The following is a 19,450-nucleotide window of genomic DNA, read 5'->3' as shown; positions in this document are numbered from 1 at the left end:
AGCTTTTGAAGGGTCTGGTCTAGGATAAATTACAAAACCAGGCAGCAGCATAATTTAGAAAATTAAATGTCCTAAACCACCTCCTTTTGATATCACCATTACCATATTTATGATAGGATAGGCAAAACATTTTTGTATAAGCTAAGTAAAGAAAATGAAAGCACAACAAAGGTCCCAGTCTTCTTTGGGAGAAAGGGAGAAGAGGCTGGACATTTCAGAGGGGAGGGTGGAAAGAAACACAAGGAAAGACTGAGCCTCCTCTGGACTGCTTTATACAATCCAGCTTGTCCCTTCAAGCACGTCCCCACCTCAGGTCAGCATCTGGAATGGTCTCCCAATACTTCTGTTTTACTTCAGCTTCCCATTTAAAAATCCTACTATAAACATGTTTTATTCCTTTGCTCTTCTCTCTGAATTCCTTTCACAGGGACTCAGTATGAAATGTGTTCAACAGGGGCAGCTGGGTGGCTCAATCGGTTAAGCGTCCGACTTTGGCTCAGGTCATGATCTCACAGTTCATGAGTTCGAGCCCTGGGTCAGGCTCTGTGCTGACAGTACGGAGCCTAGAGCCTTCTTCTGATTCTGTGTATCCCTCTCGCTCTGCCCCTCCCCTGCTCACACCTTCTCTCTCTCTCTCTCTCTCTCAAAATAAATAAACATTAAAAAATATCAAAAAAAAAAAAGAAATGCGTTCAACAAATCTTACTTCATAGGACAATGGCAATTTCTACCTTGCCTTAAAATAAAAACCATGGTATTGTAAAATAATTTAAGCCTTAGAATCCAAATATATACAATATCAGCCTTGATGACATCTGTCCATTGGTTACATTTTTTTCCACAGGCTAAGTGAGCTTTGACCTACATTCTTCATTTGCACCAAACAAAATATTGCTTCCTAACAAGTGACAAATCTCTAGAAGCCTACGTTAAAAAGCAGAGTGCAATATAGGGGCACCTAGGTGGTTCAGTCGGTTAAGTGACTCTTGATTTTGGCTTAGGTCATGATCTTAGAGTTTGTGAGTTCAAGCATTGGGCCTGCAATGGGCTCTGGGCTGACAGTGTGGATCCGCTTGGGGTTCTCTCTCTCCCTCCCCTGGCTCATGCACACATGTGCACAAACTCTCTTTCTCAAAATAAATAAGTATTTTTAAAAAATTCAGAAAGCAAAATTAGTATCATGAAAAAAAGTCAGAATAAGGTAATACTTTCTATATCAAAGAACCTTAAAATGTAGGATAAGTTGATTTAGAACTGTGTACTATTTATTTCTAAAAGTGATTTTAGTAATTGGTACTGAAAAGCCTATCAAGACTACAATGTAGATGTCTGGCAAATTCCCAACTTCTTTGGGAAAAAAAAAAATCAATAATCAAAAATCACCTTAGGTAAAATGTGTTACATACATGATTTCTCCAAAGAGTTATACTAGGTAACACTGTTTTGATATCATCCTACCAAAAAAAAAAAAAAATCAAAGAAATTGATTAAAGAAGCATTTGAAAGAAACATAGGAATAAGGGCACCTGATATAAAGGTGTTGTTTTATGTGATCATCTGCTGACATGCCTGCCGTTCCATTAGATTTAGCAGAGAACACCACAGCCTAAAATTTTCTTAAAATTAAAAAAAAAAGTCATGACCTGTATTCTTACTTTTTAAAGTTCGAAACTGTTTTGGAACTTTAACTTTGTAGCTAAAACATAGTGTTTGACTATTTAAATAAAAACACACTTCAGATTACTGCAGTGTTTATAAAACAGTGTTCTTAAATTTTTTTTTAATGTTTGTTTATTTTTGAGAGAGAGATTGACAGAGTGGGAGTGGAGGAGGGGCAGAGAAAGAGGGAGACACAGAATCCCAAACTGGCTCCAAGCTGTCAGCCCAGAGCCTGACACTGGGCTTGAACCCACGAACCATGAAATTATGACCTGAGCTGAAGTCGGACACTCAACTGACTGAGCCATCCAGGCGTCCCTAAAACAGTGTTTTTAAACACCTGTGATGCTGTTCTAGAAAGTAACAAGCTTACGTACTTGACAGATTTAAGTCTCCACCAAAACAGTTTACCCAATTCATTTCCCTTCTACCTAATCTTTTTTTCAGAAATATAAGCCATTTAATTTCTTAAATTATACAATCTGAAATACAACCCAGTCCTATCTTTTACGCACCACTGAAGCATCCTGAGTGGTTGCTTCAGGTCTATGAACAGCATCTACTGGAAACACAGATCGCTGCATCAACTTGGACTCCTTAGGACAGTAAACACAAACCCAAATAGCATATTCTTTGCCGTAAGAAAAAATCTATACCAGAGCTTGCCACAGGAATAAAAGATGCTGTGTAATTTGTTCAGCTGTTTAGTGAACAAAATAAAATGGTTAATTTACTGGACTTCTTGCGCCTTGGATATGCTGCTCTCTAGAAGTGGGATCTAGAGTCCAGGGTACTTACTAATCCTCCAAATTAATCTGAATAATGAATCTGTTTGCCCTCATGCATCTGATAGAACCACAGTTTTACAGACACACTTCAGCAAACACTGATCTCTAGAGATCCTAAATTGTAAATATGCTGGCATAGGGCAAGTCGTAATTTAAAGCATTTCATTTTATCCAGGCGTTGTTTTATGTGATCATAGAGAAAGAGAAACTGTAACTGCAAAGAGAAATATATCAGAGATTCACCAAATTTGAAAACACTAGGCTAACAAGGTGTCCTTAAAAATTTGAATAGAGAGGTTATACATCATTAGGTCTCAAAGTTTTTAAGTTTTATGGCCTTTATGCACTCTTAAAATTGGAGCACCTCAAAGAGTTTTTGTTGTGTGGGTTACATCTATCAGTACTTGCCACACTTAGAAATGAAGATTGAGAAATTTAAAACGTATTCATTGATTCATTTAAAAATAACAGTAATATGGGGTGGGGGGCGCCTGGCTGGCTCAGTCAGTGGAACTTGTGACTCTTGATCTCGGGGTTTTGACTTCAAGCCCCACGTTGCATGTAGAGATTACTTAAAAAATAAAATCTTAAAAAAATACAACAAAATAAATAAAATAAAAATAACAGGAATATAAATTCATCATCACTTGAAGTAAATTTTGTGGGGAAAAAGAAGCTGCTTTCTAAGATAAAAAAGGTTTCACGAGAAGAGTGGCACTGTTTTACATGTTTTTGCAAATTATCTCTTAAAGTCTGGCTTCATAGAAGACAGCTGGATTCAGAGATCTGCTCCTGCATTCTGTTGTGATATGCGGTGTTGATTGAAGTAAGTGAAGAACACCCAGCCTCACATAACTGGAAAGGGAAGGAATATTTTCACAGCCTTTTAAGATAATCATCATCTTTGATACTTCACCAAAACTCGACAAGTGTTATTTTTTTAAAGGTTAGTTGCAATAGGAAATCTGAAACAAAATCAATGAACCTTTTGTACCCTTTCACATTAAAATCCATTGGTCCATCTTGCCCTTTGAACAGTTCACTACGTTATGAGATCTTCCAAATGCTGGCCCATTTCATTATACAGTATCAAAAAATCACTTTTGTTAGTATCACTGCTGATCTCAAAAAAGTCTTTACGTATTGGGAACGTACCAAAGTCACAGTAGCAAACACAAGCTTTTCAAAATTCTAATTTTCACTTGAAAGCTCAGATTTTATGGCTTGCCATAAATACTGTCAGTTGTTTCCCTTAGGGTGACAAGGAAATGTCTGCCAAATATCCAAGGTGAAATGGCTCTAAGTGTGGCTGTCAGTCGCCCTTCCAGGTAAAAATGGGTGTTCCACACACACAAAAGCTGCTGGTGTAGCTCAAACAACTCAAAGGAGTGCGTTTCCTCAGTTCAATCACAGCACTCTGCAACTCAGTAAGAATACTTTCCATCTCCATTCCACAGAATATTAAAAAGGCACACACGCAGAGGGATCAGATTTAATGGGATTAATTTTACTGCTTCGTCAAAGACATCCCTAAATGGAACTGGAATCTTCTTTAGTGAGATTGCCCGGCGGTGAAGAGCACCAGGACTGCTGGTACCCTTGGGGGCCATGGCCTGAGGAGCCAGCAGGTTCACCTACTGTTGCATTCACACCCAGTCAAATGTCAGTGCAGTGAAAGAGGCAAATCATGTAGTGTTGCTAGGAAATCTGTTTTGCCTGCGTGGGCACCTAAAACGGTCTCGAGGACCCCTGGGGAGTCTGCACTGTTGCACATAAATTGTAAAATAAAATCTCAAGCAGCAGGAAACCATCCCCTTTAAGAGTGGTTACTGGCAAGAATTTTAAGAAGGGAGAGACCCCAGAGACTATGGTCTGATCCCCCCATGGTTCAGAGGTGGGGCACTGAGAACCAGGGGGAGTGGGGAGGCCCAGCGGCTTGCCCAAGTGTTTTTAGGCAAGTCAGACACAGACAGGGTCAAGAACCCATTAGCCCCTCTCTCCACCATTAGATACACCTAATTTAATAGCACCTCTGACACAGGCAGAGCTGAGAGGTCTTCAGAATGGTAAATGGGAGAGATGTGCCTCTCAATTCCAGTGGGCAAATCACCACTCAGCCCAAATGACCACGGATAGGATGGTTTTTCACATTGTAAGTAACAATGATAAAACTAATGAACAGACTTTCAGTTTCAGCTCCCAAACATGTCAAGAGCTTGGAAGTCATCACTCCCATCCTCATAAGAAGGAAAAGCTGAACAAGCTCAAAATCAATGACTTCCCTTGGACCAGCCCACCCGTGAACAGACCTCCCAGGGCAAACGTCCATCACAGAATCAGGAGAGAGGAACAAATCCAGAGAGTCACTGCGGAGATGTGTGTGCCTGGTGCAGAAGACGTCAGAGCCCTGAACTGGCAGAAACACTTAAATGATAATTTTGATGAATTACCTGAGGCTGTGTGTGGACTGGCCTGACAGTGAGAGCCCCCACCTGTTCTCTCAGTTTTACTCAGGAGCCCCACCAGGTTCTCACAGTGAATAGCTGATAAAAACCCCTTTGTGGTTCTAGCAAGGGAGGGCAAGAATAACCATATGACCTATGCCCAGAACCTTCTCCATAACAAAGGCCTGTTCTCTACAAGGAAAGACATTACCAGAGTCTTATCCCACCTGGAGAAAGAACATTTCTCTGACTTCAGCCCCCAACAGGCTTTCGGTCTCACCAAGGGGTGTATGTGTTGAGGAGGAGAAAGATGCGGGGGCGTGAGGGGGCAAACTAAGAAACGCTTATGAAGGCCACAGCCCAGGGACACAGGCCCCTGGATACACTGAGATCTTCATCTGTAGACTGTAGACTGCTATCCTCCCCACACCCTGCCTCCACAGCAACAGGGGTCCAGTGTGAGGACAGTGGACTACAGGTGCATGTGAAAGAGCCGCGAGACGCCAACACTTCCGAGAAGCCCAAAGTCAAGAGGGGAGACAAAAGCAAGGACACAGGAGTTTGAAGCCTCCGGCACCTACGGCCTTGGCAGACACAGCACACAGCCCAGCTCCTCACCAGGTTAACACAGAACCTGACATTTAAAGGCCTATTTACCTCAGTTCCTGTTACCTGATCCATCATGCCTGGCTTCAATAAAAAATTACAAGACAGGCTAAAAGGCAAGAAAAAACAACAGTCGGAAGAGACAAAGCCAAGCATCAGAGCAGACTCAGCTATGACACAGATGCTGGAATTATCAGACAGGCAATTTAACTATGATTGCTCTTTTAAAACTAACGAAAATATTTGATGGTGGTGGTAAAATCTTGCCTCTCTAATGCCTTAATGAAATAGCAGCTCTGCAGAGGTAGATTCCACACAGTAAGTATAGACGTGGATGTCACTGGCAAAGTAAGGAATGGGTGACGAGCGCAACTTCTCCAATAGCTCTTGACCTTGCTGCTTGCACAAGTCTTTGATTCCACTTTGCCTTCGGAACATTTCCTTCTGGTGCAGAAAGGGTAAGCCTTACAATTGAAGGGTTTCCTCGGCAGGCAGCACAACACGGCACCCGTTCTTCAAACAGTCCAGCCTATCAGACATGGAGGCAGCCTCCTCTCAGGGGGCGCTCTCCAACAGGGAGTCATCTTGTTCAAGTGGCGCTCTCCAGCAGGGAGACATCTTGTTTACTGCCCTCTCTACTCTGACTTGACTCTGTTCTCTAAAACCTTCTTCCAATTTCCACACCCTTGTGCACAAGGAGCTGCAGGTACCAGTTCTGTTCAGTCCTGAGGCCTTCTCCTGCAGAGGTGGCTGGCTGAAGAAAGTCCATGGCGACCACATGTGTGATCTGTGCCTGAGCATGAAGAAGTAAGCTTTCCCCTGAAACTAAGTTCCTCACTACTTCTCTCCAAACAAAATTCCAGGCATGCAGGTAATTAAAATCCCTTTTTGTCCCCCCGTAAGTTTAAAAGTTCTTGCTGGCCAATGCCTGAGGTTCAGCTTTCCTGTGGAATTCCTCTCTCTTCAAAGATTTTACATTCCGAATAACTCCTTCGTCAGTAGGTATGTTGAGGAGGGAGGGGAATTTACATTATGGCACAGGGAGATGATAAGGGGTAAAAGAGCACACTGGATTACAATCGAATAGCTCAGGCTGAGTTTGGTTATTATTTAACCATATCCTCAGGGTAAACTTTACTGATGAAATAGTCTTTATCCACGTTTAATACTGTACCTGTTTTAACATTTTCTTGTGCTTGCCCTTTTTTTATTCATAAATGTTTACTTTCTTTTTTGAATTGGGCAAACATTCCTACAATGTTCTGCTCTTCCCTCAGGCTGGAGAATTTGAGCCCATTTCCATAGACCAGAGCTTCCAGGATCTTCTTTGCTCCGTAATGGTGTTTGATGCTATGTGCAAATTATTCTCCTTTAATTACCTGTGTTCATCTGCATGATCCTGAGAATGAGTTTTTCCTTAAATTTTGTGCCCTAGGCACCCGCACCCTACTTGCCTCACCCGAGCCTTGGCTTTTGTGCAAGGGGCTGTTTAACTCCTCATCCAGGGACTCAGCCCTAAATGGACCTCTCCCTACCAACAAATGGGTGTCTGCTGCAAACTGTCTCCACTACCATTTCTACCTGTGATCAGTCACACCTGCATTGTTCCGTTGTTCACTTTCTCGTTTTTTCTTCCAAGTAAAAGAACTAAAAGAACAGAAACTGGCTTCTCTAAGCTGGAAACATCTTTCCTCCTGCAAAGTGATCCACATTCTTGTTCCAGGGCACAAAGAAGCTGCTCCTTCACTTGACTGGTTTTCTGGAGGAGACCATGTCGAGTTCCAGCCATTCTAGGAAACAGAAGTTTCTGGAAGTCTGGTTGCAGGTGAACAGTACCAGCAGTTCTTCATGGTTTCTGCCTCTACCCACAGTCAACAAGGCACCAGCAGATACTAGTTTATACCTAAGCCACTCGACCTGTTCTGTTTCTATGCGGTTTGTATCAGAGTTTTTATGGTAATTTTTCTAAAAAGCCACAGTAGCGTTTAGATTCCATAGGATTATAACTGTCTTGAGCTCTTCTAACTTAAATAAACTGCTTCTAGTCACAATGGTGCAATGAACAGAAGAGACTTGAATAAAGACCACCAAGTGGCATTTCTGCCATCCTTATACCTCAGGGGTCTCAGATTAGAAGCCAAAAGCTCGGTGCCTGTGCTCAATGGTGTTGTGGAGGCCAGAAAGAGCTTGCAGATTTGACTTAGTGCTCCCTGAACTATCCGACCTTCCTTCACTCTGGCTTTCAAGAGAGCTCAGTAGAGAGCTCCAAAAAGCATCAGTTACAGTTGGTTCTTCTAACAGATAATTACTCACTAGGAAAAGAAAATCTAATAAATGATGCACAGGTCAAGCAGAAACGTTAACTTTGGTTTTGGCAGGAAACATCACTGGAGAGTCAACAAGGAATGGACTATGTTGAGGCACCTGAACACAACGATACCGTAGCCTTCAAAAGGTTGATGGCCCTTCACTTCTGAAAAGCATACCAAGTTTGCTCGGCCACCAACCACCAGTCAACCAGCTGACCCACATTTCCTGAGGGCCTACCAGGTACACAGCTCCACTCTACGTGTAGCAGGAGATCTCAAATACGAAGAGGCAACCCCGTAACTCTTTCCACGTGCCCCTAATTTTAAAGGTACCTGTGAGTTTTCTCTGTAACTCAACAGTCTTGCTCCCCAGAAGCACTCTGTGCTGTAACTCAGCAGCTCTGAGGCTGATGGGAAAGGGCAGCGCCCCCCATCCCTCCTTGGGTCTCCATATGCAGACTACAGAAGAGTCCACCGAGCTGAAATTAGGAAGCAAGGGGAGAATAAGAATCTAGGGGATTCGCTCTATTGGAAGCAAGCCAGCCTTTGCTGTTCATCCACTCCCGTTTAATTATTTTATTTAGAAAAGTACACATAGCCATTAAAATGTGCCAGGCACTGTTTTAAGTGCATTATAAATATTAACTCATTTAATCCACATGACAAGCCTGTAAAACAGATATAATTATCCTAATGCTAACAAGAGGACACTGGGGCACAGAGCAGTTGGGTAACCTGCCCAAGCTGACACGTGGCAGAGTCAGGGCTTGAGCTTGGGCCGCCTAGCTCTAGTTGATGCTGTTAACTGCCGAGTGAGGTATTTAACAAAAGGAGCTGAGGCATTTATGTATATAATATGCCTTCCCGAAGGCAGTCACGCTAATAAAACCAGGAGTCTCTAGTGAGAAGTTAAGACAAAAATGACTGCAAGAACACAAAGATACTCAGAATGTATAAAGAATAAAAGATACTTCACAGGCTATTTACCATGACAGAATCCTAAGCTCAAGTTCAAGAGCAATCTTCTCTCTCATAACACCAATACCTCTCCCAGTCTATGCGTGAAGACTGCTAGAAAATTTGCTGAAAAGAATCAGCACTTGAAATTTCACAGCAAACTTTTCAGAAAATGTGGCCTGGATCTGAAGAGTCAGAGTAAACTGCTGAGGAACCAACATACACAACATCTCCCATCTCTCCAGAGGTCCCATGCCTAGAAAGCTCTCAGCAAGGGACCACCTACCAATCAGCCCAAAACACCTCTCCCAAGGCACACAGACCTGTACTGTGGAACATGGGAAACACCAGGCGCTTGTAATTACAGTCAATACAGTTAAATTAAAAATTCAGTTCCTTGAGGCACCTGGGTGGCTCAGTCGGTTAAGCGTCCAACTTCGGCTCAGGCCATGATCTTGCAGTTCATGGGTTCAAGCCCCACGTTGGGCTCTGTGCTCACAGCTCAGAGCCTAGAGCCTGCTTCAGATTCTGTGTCTCCCTCTCTCTCTGCCCCCTGCCCCCACCCCTGCTCATGCTCTGTCTCTCTCTCAAAAAATGAATAAACATTAAAAACATTCAGTTCCTCAGTGGCATTAGCCATGTAACAAGTGTACAACAGCCACCATATTGGACAGCACAGACAGACCATTTTTAGACCACGCAGAAAGACCTACTGGACAGCACACGTTAGATCCTGAGTGTGATTTCTTTTTATGCTTTAGTGTGTATACACCCAGTGGTGATAATGTCTTTTCCTTTTTACAAACATACAAAATTCAAATTATACTTCATTTCTAGACTGCTAGAAAACTTGCTGAAAGAATCTGCAAATTTCTACTCCCAAGTTCAGTTCCAAATAAGGGGGCAGATTATCTACAAGGTCAAGTAAACTCCTTACCCCTTGGTACCTGGTACCCTAATTTCTTCCTTATTAATGACTGAAAGGTAAAAATCAGGCGAGGAAAGAGGAATTCACTAAAAGGTGCAGCAGTTGGTAAAATCATATATTTTGTTTACAGACTTTAGCTTCATGTTTGGAAGCTGAGCTCTGAGACACACACTCGACTAGTCACACAGGACATCCAGCAAGAGAAGGAGGCAGTGTCCACACAAACCAATACCCCTGCCGGAAAAATGATGCAAACATGTGCACCACAACATGAGGTAGGTCATATGCCTCCAGGCTTTAAGAAGAAGTGCCCACACAAAACCGTGTCGAAAGTGGAAGTCATGTGGACCAGGGATGGTGGCACCAAATTTCCTACTGACAAAAAAATCTTTTCTTACAACAACTTCTAGCATCCTTAACCTGCATTATTAGTATCCCTAAATCAGGAACACTGCTGTTCATCTCATGTGGGGTCACATCATAGGAAGCCAGCAAAGAAACAATAAAACGGTGAGCAACAGCTTAGCAAGAAAGCACAAATTCTAGGACACTTACACAGACATAGAACCTAAAATCCCAAACTCTCCTTCTCATTCCTCAAGCTGAAGTCCATGAAAGCCTGAACGACTACGTATATGACCAGCAAGAACTGCTTTGTTCTAACACAGATCTTAGTGAATTTAAAAATTTCTCTTCTCTCTGTTCTTTTCTCCATTTCCTATCTCAACCTATATACATACCCCTGTTACTTTCAGTAACACAACTGAATTTGTATGAAACCCTGTGATCTAGAAGTTTCTTTTTACTTCAGATGAATGAAGTAGAATATTAATAGTAACTTATTAATAAGCAGGGCTAATAGGAATCATTAGTGTCTGGTCATTTTAAGTTGTGAAAACATCTAAAGCCCCTCAGAAGATGAACATTTTAAATGCAATGACAGTAATAATGAAATTACATACTTGTGACTTCTTGTAAGAAATCCAAACATGGTCGACTACTTCCAGAAATACTTATTGAAACAGCCAATGGGGTCTGTCCTTCATAGTTCCTTGTGTTTGTGTCCGCTCCATAATTATATAACATCCGTGCACAAAGCACATCATCCCTAAGGGCAGACAAATGTAAAGGAGTCTGTCCATCTTCTAAGCGACCCAAGTTTGTGTCTGCTCCTCTCTGAAGGAACATTCGGCAATAAGAGTGATTGCTTTTGATCACAGCGTATCGCAGCAGGAAACCGTTCTGGATGTCAATGTTGGCATTGTGGTCCAGGAGGATCTTCACGCAGCTTGACCTCTCTCGGATGATAGCGAGCTGAAGTGGTGTTGTGCCTTTATCACTGAGCGGGTCGACCTCCGCCTTGAACTCCAGTAGAAGTCGGACAAAAGAGTCCCTCCCATAGTGAGCAGCCACATGGAGGGGAGTCCAGCCGTCATTACTTTTGGCATTAATAATGTCACTCCTGTATTCAGACTCTAACATCAGGCGTGCGATCCGGGCCCGGCCATGCATAGCTGCGTAATGAAGAGCAGTGAAGCCTCCGATCAAGTCCTTAACTGTAGGATCAGCTAGAGTTAAAACCAAAACGAAAACATTAGCAGACTTGAAGACAAAACAATGGTCTCTACCATGGCACAGGGCATTTAAGACATTTCCATAAAAATTGCGAAATGACTGAACATTATAATGAACATCAAGTACTTCTTTCCTCAATTGAAGCATAGTTTCATGGAAAATAAATTTTGGTAGAAAGTTATCAAACCTGGGTTAACAGAATGAAAATGACTTACAAAGTATTTAAAAGACAGATGGGCAAAAACAGAGAGTTCAGATCGCCACATCCCCTCTCTTGGCTAATTTAACCAATTGCTTTTGGCTACTCAACTCTCTCATCTCTGTATTGTTTCATGTTTCTCTTCTGTTTTGAACTTTTTGTTTTATTTTCTCTTGTGTTTCTTGGTCTTAAAGAGAAGCATGTGTAGCAACATCTGCTGCTCTAAATTACGGATGTACTGTGGTCTGGCAGGCCATGTTGTTTTAGGGTGTATTAGGTAAAAAAAGAAAAAAAAATATTTTCTGTGGTCTGTAAAAATTCCAAAGCATGTAAGATATATGTTAAGTGATCTTGATAAATCATGTTTTCATAAGATAAAAGACTATTCTGGATTCTTAGTTTTACAAGAATTTTGGAGTTTATAAGAATTAAACACCACATTGGGTGAAAAATTTGGAGAAACCTCAGCACTGTATAAATATTATTTTCTAAAACAGTTCCAAAACTCTCTCCTAAATGGATTGATTTCTGGAGAGAAAGAGAGAGAGAGAAATGGGGGGGGGGGTAGGGGATGGTGGAAGGAGGGACAAGAGGAAAGAATAAAAGAGAAAGAAAAGCAATAATCTATCTGCTATGTCACTGACTTGTCACCTGCCCCCAATCTCTCCTGAAAGCAAGGGTCAGTTCTGTATAGCTCTCCTCCCGCTGGCCTTCCGGGGCTGTGGGTAGAAGAAGTGTTCCTTCTACTATGTAGGTCACTGCCTGGAGGCTAGCAATTTCACGTGAAAATAAATTGTTCAGACCTAACTACTTAGGATTAAAATGCTTTCTCCTTATAAACATCACCCTTAATTTCTGGTTTGTTCATGAAAGAGAGAAATTCATGAGTGTTTTTCAAACAAACGAAAAGCTTCCCAAGTTATATGATTAAACATTCAAGTACTGTTTACTAAAATGTTATTTCATTCCAAACTACATTAGGACAGCTGTGTCCCTCAGGAAAATCTGTGAGGCAGAAAACTATATATAAAATATTAACAATACTATGGAGAATAAAAATGACAATTAAGAAGTAGTTGCTAACAAAACCTGTAAAAAAGGTTAACATTTTTATGTAAGCTGTATCAGTTGAATTTATAAAACCACTTAGTATAAACTGACAGTACCCAAAGGTTGTATTACCATTTAAAGAAACTAAGAGTATTCCATCTGCCTTGGCCTTCGCTAAAAGAAAAAGATACAATACCTATTTACTCTGTGACTTAAAAAAAAAAAAAAAGAAAGAAAGAAAAAAAAAAAAAAAGCAAGAACATTTAAACAAAGCATTTTGCTGCCATCTGCTGGTATCAGGCATGAACTTCAGCTACTAATGTTTTCATTTAGACAGCTGACACTGAAGCCTTCACATCTTGAAACCTACCTCCCTTATATACAGAGACCAAGTGAAGACAGGCATGAATCTAAAAGAATACCTTTAATTCAAATGAAACAATGAATTTTGCCAAGACTTCCATTTCTAATCTATAATGAGCTGCTTCCAACATTCTTTCTTAACTTGTCAGATTTAAGAATACCTTCTTTCATTTCTCTCACCTTTTTTCATCCACCAGGGGGGTCTTTAAGGTGCCAGCACACAGTCTCGTGTGCATCCTATACTTGCTCTATTTGACAGTTAAGACTGAAAATATGTTACGTGAAATGGCACTAGCATCTTTGGTTTTCCACTTTACTACGTCTTTTTTAGGTGCTACTTATATTTTGGTGCTATACTGAGCTAGGAAAAACAAAGATGAACAGATACAACAAGGATCTGCTCAGTCTCAGAAAAACCATGAAAATGCATTAAGTAAGCACACGCTGGAAACACAGCACAGCAGAGATGTAAATTAACAATGCATGAAATTGTATACTTACTGTCCTCAAGGAATTAACAAATGGGAGACAGAAGACCATTGAGGATGCAAACAAAGATTAATTTAAGAATTATTATTAGCCAGTGCAACAGATAAGAAAAAGATCTCATTTGTGATAGTAACAGAAACCACAGAAATCTAGATAGAAATTAAGAGATGGAGCAAGGCACATGTCAAGACATTTCTTTGAACTCAATTCACTTCATCTGTATCTGCTCAAATGTCCCTTCTGAGAAAAAACTTTCTCTGAACACTAACAGAGCAGCCCCACCCACCTCATTACTTTGTCTGCTTATAGCAAGCCTCTCTCCCTCCAAGGTGCAACTTACTTTATTTTCTATTTTTATGTTTTTCAAGTGCAACTTATTTTAAACAAGTTATAGTATAGTCTCAAGAAATCCATTTAAATCTACTGAAAAAATTTAAAGTGTGTATAAAAAATGCTTCCCACCAATAGGATTTCTTTTTTTCCAACAGCTTGACTGAGGTACAATAAAATCCACTCACTTTAAACGGAGGTTGATGAACTTTGACAAATTGTATACAGCCATGTAACCACCACCACAATCAAAATATTTCCATCATCTCAAGAAGTTCCTTCCTGTCTCTTTACAGTCAATTCCTTGCCCAGACTTTGGGTCCCAGGCAACCACTAAAGTTTTGCCCTTCCAGAATTTCATAGAAGTGAAATCACAGTGTGTAGACTTTTGTGTTTGACTTGTTTCACTCAGCAAGATGTTTCTGAAATTCACCCATGTTATCAGTGTGTATCAAAGGTTCATGCCTTTGTATTGCTGAACTGTATTCCATAATATGGAAACACATTTATTTATGATTCACCAGCAGGTGGACAATTGTGTTATTTCCAGTTTGAGGCTACTATGAATAAGGCTGTTGTGAACATTCACAACCAAATCTGTAAGTGCATATGATTTCATTTCACTTGGGTAAATACCTAGGCAAGAACTGGCTGGGTCACATATTAAGTGCATGTTTAACTTCCCAAGAAATTGCCACATTGTTTTACTAAGTGGCTATATTTTCTCGTAACTGAGTTTATAATTTAATTGTGTATATATTCTGGATACAAGCTTTTTGTTAGGTATGTTTTATAAATATTTTCTCCTAGTCTCTTGATTGCCTTTTCTTGTTCTATATGGTTTTGTTTTGTTTTTTGAAGAGCAGAAGTTTTAAATTTTGATGAAGTCGACTTTTTTTTTGTTTTTTATTGCTTGTGCTTTGTGTGTCCCATTTAAGAAATCTTTGCCCAACACAGTATCACATAGAATTTCTATGTTTTCTTCTAGAAGTGTTATACCTTGTTTTTTAAATTTGAGAGAGAGAAAAAGAGCATGTGTGAGTGGGGGAGGGGCAGAGAGAGAGGGAGAGACAGAATCCCAAGCACACTCGGTGCTGTTAGCACAGAGTCTGATGTGGGGCTTGAACTCACACGAACCGTGAGATCATGACCTGAGGTGAAATCAAGGGTCAGAATGAGCCACGCAGGCGCCCCTAGAAGTGTTCAACTTTCAACTCATATTTAGAAGAATGACTTATTGCTAGCTGATTTCTGCGTACAGTGCGATCAGATCAAGGTTCACTGTTTTCCACACAGGTATCTAGTTGTCCAGCACAATCTGTTGTAAAAACTATCTTTTTCCCAATGATTTATGCTTGTGCCACTGCTGAAAACCATTTACCATATGCAAGTATGGGTCTATTTCCAAACCCTATCCTGTTCTATTTACCTAAAAGTGTATCCATACACCAATAGTGGCTTGTCTTGATTACTGCAGCTTTACAGTAAGTTTTGATAGCAGGTAGTATATATCCTCAAACCTTTTTAAAAACTTTTTTGGCCAATAAATTTTGGAATCGACAATTTCTTCAAACAAACCTGCGGGATTTTGATTGGAACTTCATCACCTCTAAAAATGGAAACCATCCCCTAATACTTTAAATAATACTGATTCTTCCAAACATGAACATGAAGTATCTATTTATTTAGGTCTTCTTTGATTTCCATCAGGAATGTTTTGTACTTTTTCAGTGTGTAGGTCTTGCACATCTTTCATTACATTTATTGCTAAATATTTTAAGTTTTGTTGGTATAGTAATGCAGTTTCAAAATTTCATTTTCCAAGTATTAAGTGCTGATATAGAGAAATAAGGTTCATTATATACTGACCTATGTATTGTCTACCTAACTAAATTTTAGTTCAAGCACATTATTGTATATTTGTTATGCTAGTCTATGTACACAATTACATTCTGTGCGAAGAAAGCTTCATTTCTTCCTTTCCAATCCACAGGCCTCTTATTTAAACAAGAGTTGAATAAAAGTGGTAAAAACATCTACTCTTGCCTTATTCCTGATCTCGGAAAGCAATAGGCAATTCACCATTTACTGTGATGCATATTATAGCTTTTCTTAGGTGCCTTTCCTTAGGTTTTAGAAGTTATCTTCTGTTTCTTGTTTGCTGAGTCTTTATTGATGAATGGGTATTTCATATTGTCACATGCATCTTCTGCATCTATTGAAATGATCACTTGGTATTTACTTTAGTTCTATAGACAGTGGAAATTACCATGCTTTTCATATCTTAAACCTTACATTCCTGGGGTAAACTGTAGTTGGCCATGATGTAATATTCTTTTTGTTGTATACTGATAAGATTTGCTAGTATTTTGTCCAGGATTTTTTTTTTTTTAATCTATTGTCACAAAGGATACTGGTATATAGTTTTCATTTCTTTCAGTGTCTATTTGGTTTTGTATCAGGGCACTGCAAACCTTGTACAGTACATTTGGAAGTGTTCCCTTAGAGTTTGGGTAGTGCTGTTATTGTTTATTTTTTTTAATATTTGAAATAATTCAACAGAGAAGGCAGCTGGGCCTGAAGTTTCCTTAGTGAAAAGTTTTAATTATCAACAAAATTTCTCCAGTATAGGGCTATTAAATTGTTTTATTTCTCCTTGAGTCAGTTTTGACAATTTGTGTCTTTCAAGGAACTGGTTCATTTCTTCTGAATGGCATAAAGGTGTCCATTATATTCCTTATTACCCTTTTAATGTCTGTAGGATCTGTCCATACATAATACTGGTGATATGTCTTTTATTTTCTTCATCAGTTTTCCCCATCATTTTCCCATCTTCGATCCCACTGATTTGTCTTCTATTATTCATTCCTATTATTACTTTGGGTGTAATTCCAGCAGTACATAGAAACTGTTCTAATACAGCTCTTTTCCCCTCCCCTCTCCTTTGTGCTACCATCGTCAAATATATTACATCTCTACATAAGCCTAACAGCAGTTTTATACTTGTTTTATACTGTTGTCTTTAAGAGATGAAAAGGAGGAAAATACATTTATACTGTTTATGGCAGAATGATTCTAAGGTGGCCCCTTCCATAATCCCTGCCTCTTCATGTCCATGCCTTTCTGTAATCCTCTCCCGGCCAGTTGTAAGCAGAACGTAGGACTTCCTTCTAACCCAAGAGTGTGGCAAAGGTGATGGCCTGTCACTACTGTGTTTGTGTTCTGTTATATGAGATTCCATCTTGCCGGCAGACTCGCTATAGCGACTCTCCTTGCTGACTTGATGAGGTAAGGAGCACGGGTGGGAAAGCCTACAGGACAAGAACCTGCAGCAACCACTGGAACCTCCAGCCAACAGCCAGCAAGCAGCTGAAGTGCTCAGTCCTAGAAGCCCAAGGAAATTAACCTGGTAACAACCTGAATGAGCTTGGAAGCAAATTTTTCTCTACTCAAGCCTACAGATGAAAACATGCTGGCCAACACTTTAAAACTGTAGGGTAATAAATGTGCACTGTTTTAAGCCATATGTTTGTGTAGTTTGTTGCACAGTAATAGAAATGAATATACTGTTTGTTAGATGTACCTGATTACCTTTACCAGTGATCTTTATTTTTTTGTATGAAAAACAAAGGACAATTTTGTTAGACATAAAATTCTTGATTGACAGTTTGTTTTCAGCAATTAGAATATGTCATCCCACTGCCTTTTGGCCACTGTGGTTTCTTATGAGAAATTAGCTGTTAATCTTACCAAGGAATTCTTGTACATAATGAGATACTTCTCTAGGTGCTTTTAAGATTTTCTCTTTGGTTCTGGCTTTCCACAGTTTGACTACTATGTGTATAGATGAGTTTATCCTACTCGGAGTTTGCTGAACTCCTCAGATGTGTAGTTTAATATTTTCCATCAAATGTGGGAAGCTGTGGCTATTATTTCTTTAAATATTTTTTTCTGCCTCTTCCTCTCTCTCCTCTCTTTTCTGGCTCTCCCATTATGCCTCAGGCATATGTCAGTATTCTTGATAATGTCCCACAGGTGTGTGGGGCTCTATTTTTGTTGTTGTTCTTTTTTTATATGTTCCCCAAACTGAAATAATGTCTGTTAATCAATTTTCAAGGTCACTGACTCCTACTTCTGCCAGTTCAAATCTGCTAATGAATTCTTCATTTTAGTTACTGTACTTTCAGCTCAAGAATTTCTATTTGGGGACACACACATATATTCATATGTATGTAAATTCTATCTCTGCATTGCTAGTGTCTACTTGATGAGTCACTGTCATCACATTTTCCTTTAATTCTCTGAATGTGGTATCTGTCCTTAGTTCTTTGAACACATTTATAATAGCTGAAATTTTGTTAACTAAGTATATAGCATCTGGGCCCCTCCAGAGACACTTTCTATTAGCCAGCTTTATTTCCTGTGTATGAGCTATACATTCCTGTTTCTTAAGCATGTCTCACAATTTTTCTGAAAACTAAAGATTTTAGACTATATTGTAGCAACCCTTGATTGTATCCAGGTGGGATGCCATTGCTGTTTGTTTTAGTGAAATGGGCAGTCTAACTATACAAAATCTGTCTCCTCTGCAGTATGCAGCCACTTGCATGTCTGCTTAGCTGTTAATATTATTAAATTCTGGCTTCTAGGGGCCACTACCAAGAATAACTTATGTTTGGCAAAAATAACTCTCTTTGACCAATGACTGGTCAGAGGTTGTACTTAAACATCTCTAATGAGCAAGGCTCCCACACTTTTTGCTAAGGTGAGATGTATACAGGTTGAGGCACACATTCAATATTCAGTGAAGCTCTCATCTTCTGGTCTCCTGTTCAGCCAGGGTTGAGTCGATAACTGGGGTCCTTTGTGGTCTTTCTTAAGCATGCATGTAGCCTTCCAAATTCCCAGGAATATACAGAAGCTCAATAAAGCTCAAATGGCTGTCTCATTCTCCAGGTCTCCTATTAAATGTGAGGGTACTGTGTTGATTGCTCCAACCAGTATCACAGCCTGAGGCAGCTGTGTTGTTGGCCTTTCTAGATTGTTTGCCACCTAATTTGAGACCACTGTTATTTTCAACAATGCTCCAGGCTTAGGGCATTTCTACTGAGCTCCAAAAGCAGGTCTGCCCACTGGCAGCAAGGAGAATGCCAGTCCTCATGATAACGTGCCATAGAGATTGTTGGGGGACAGAAAGGGCGGATGGGGGCAGCCACTCTGAGTTCAGTTTCTTACGGTAAAAACTTGGATAACTGGTATAAAATTCTTTTCTACTATAAGCAGTGAAAGTTATAAATTTCTCTCTAAGCACCAAATACATCCCACAAATTTTGATATATTGTATTTTCATTAGCATTCAGTTCAGAACACTGTTTAATTTCCAAACATCTGAGGCTCTTCTAGATATCCTATTGTTGTTGATTTCTAATAAAATTCCACCGTAGTCAGAGAACATATTCTTACAATTTCATAAAATTTACTGAGACTTTATCCTGGTATCCTATCATGTACGCATGAAAAAAATCACGTACACAGGAAAAAAAATGTAAATTCTGAAGGTGCTGGGTGCAGTTTTCAAAAATCTCAATTAAGTCAATGTGTTTGATGTTTTTCAGATTTTCTCTAGTTATTGATTTCTTTATCTAGTTGTTCCATCAACTGCTGCAGGATGTTAAAATTTTCAACTGTGATTGTATAACTGTCCATTTTTCCCTTTAATTATCAATTTTTTGCCTCATGTATTTTGGGCTCTC

General features: G+C 39.9%; 1 protein-coding gene across 1 annotated transcript in view; it reads right to left on the bottom strand.

Annotated features, from left to right (window-relative positions):
* ASB7 (ankyrin repeat and SOCS box containing 7) overlaps positions 1 to 19,450 on the bottom strand; it is a 51,848-nt gene that overhangs the window by 8,241 nt on the left and 24,157 nt on the right. The window contains exon 5 of the mRNA XM_015069009.3: positions 10,654 to 11,259. Within this exon, the coding sequence (XP_014924495.1) occupies positions 10,654 to 11,259 (606 nt within the window). The remainder of the gene's footprint in view (positions 1 to 10,653; positions 11,260 to 19,450) is intronic.

The sequence above is a fragment of the Acinonyx jubatus genome, chromosome B3, assembly GCF_027475565.1.
Source record: "Acinonyx jubatus isolate Ajub_Pintada_27869175 chromosome B3, VMU_Ajub_asm_v1.0, whole genome shotgun sequence".
NCBI lineage: Eukaryota > Metazoa > Chordata > Mammalia > Carnivora > Felidae > Acinonyx > Acinonyx jubatus.
The sequence above is the reverse complement of the archived record's forward strand: the minus strand, read 5'-3'. Positions and strand labels throughout refer to the sequence as shown.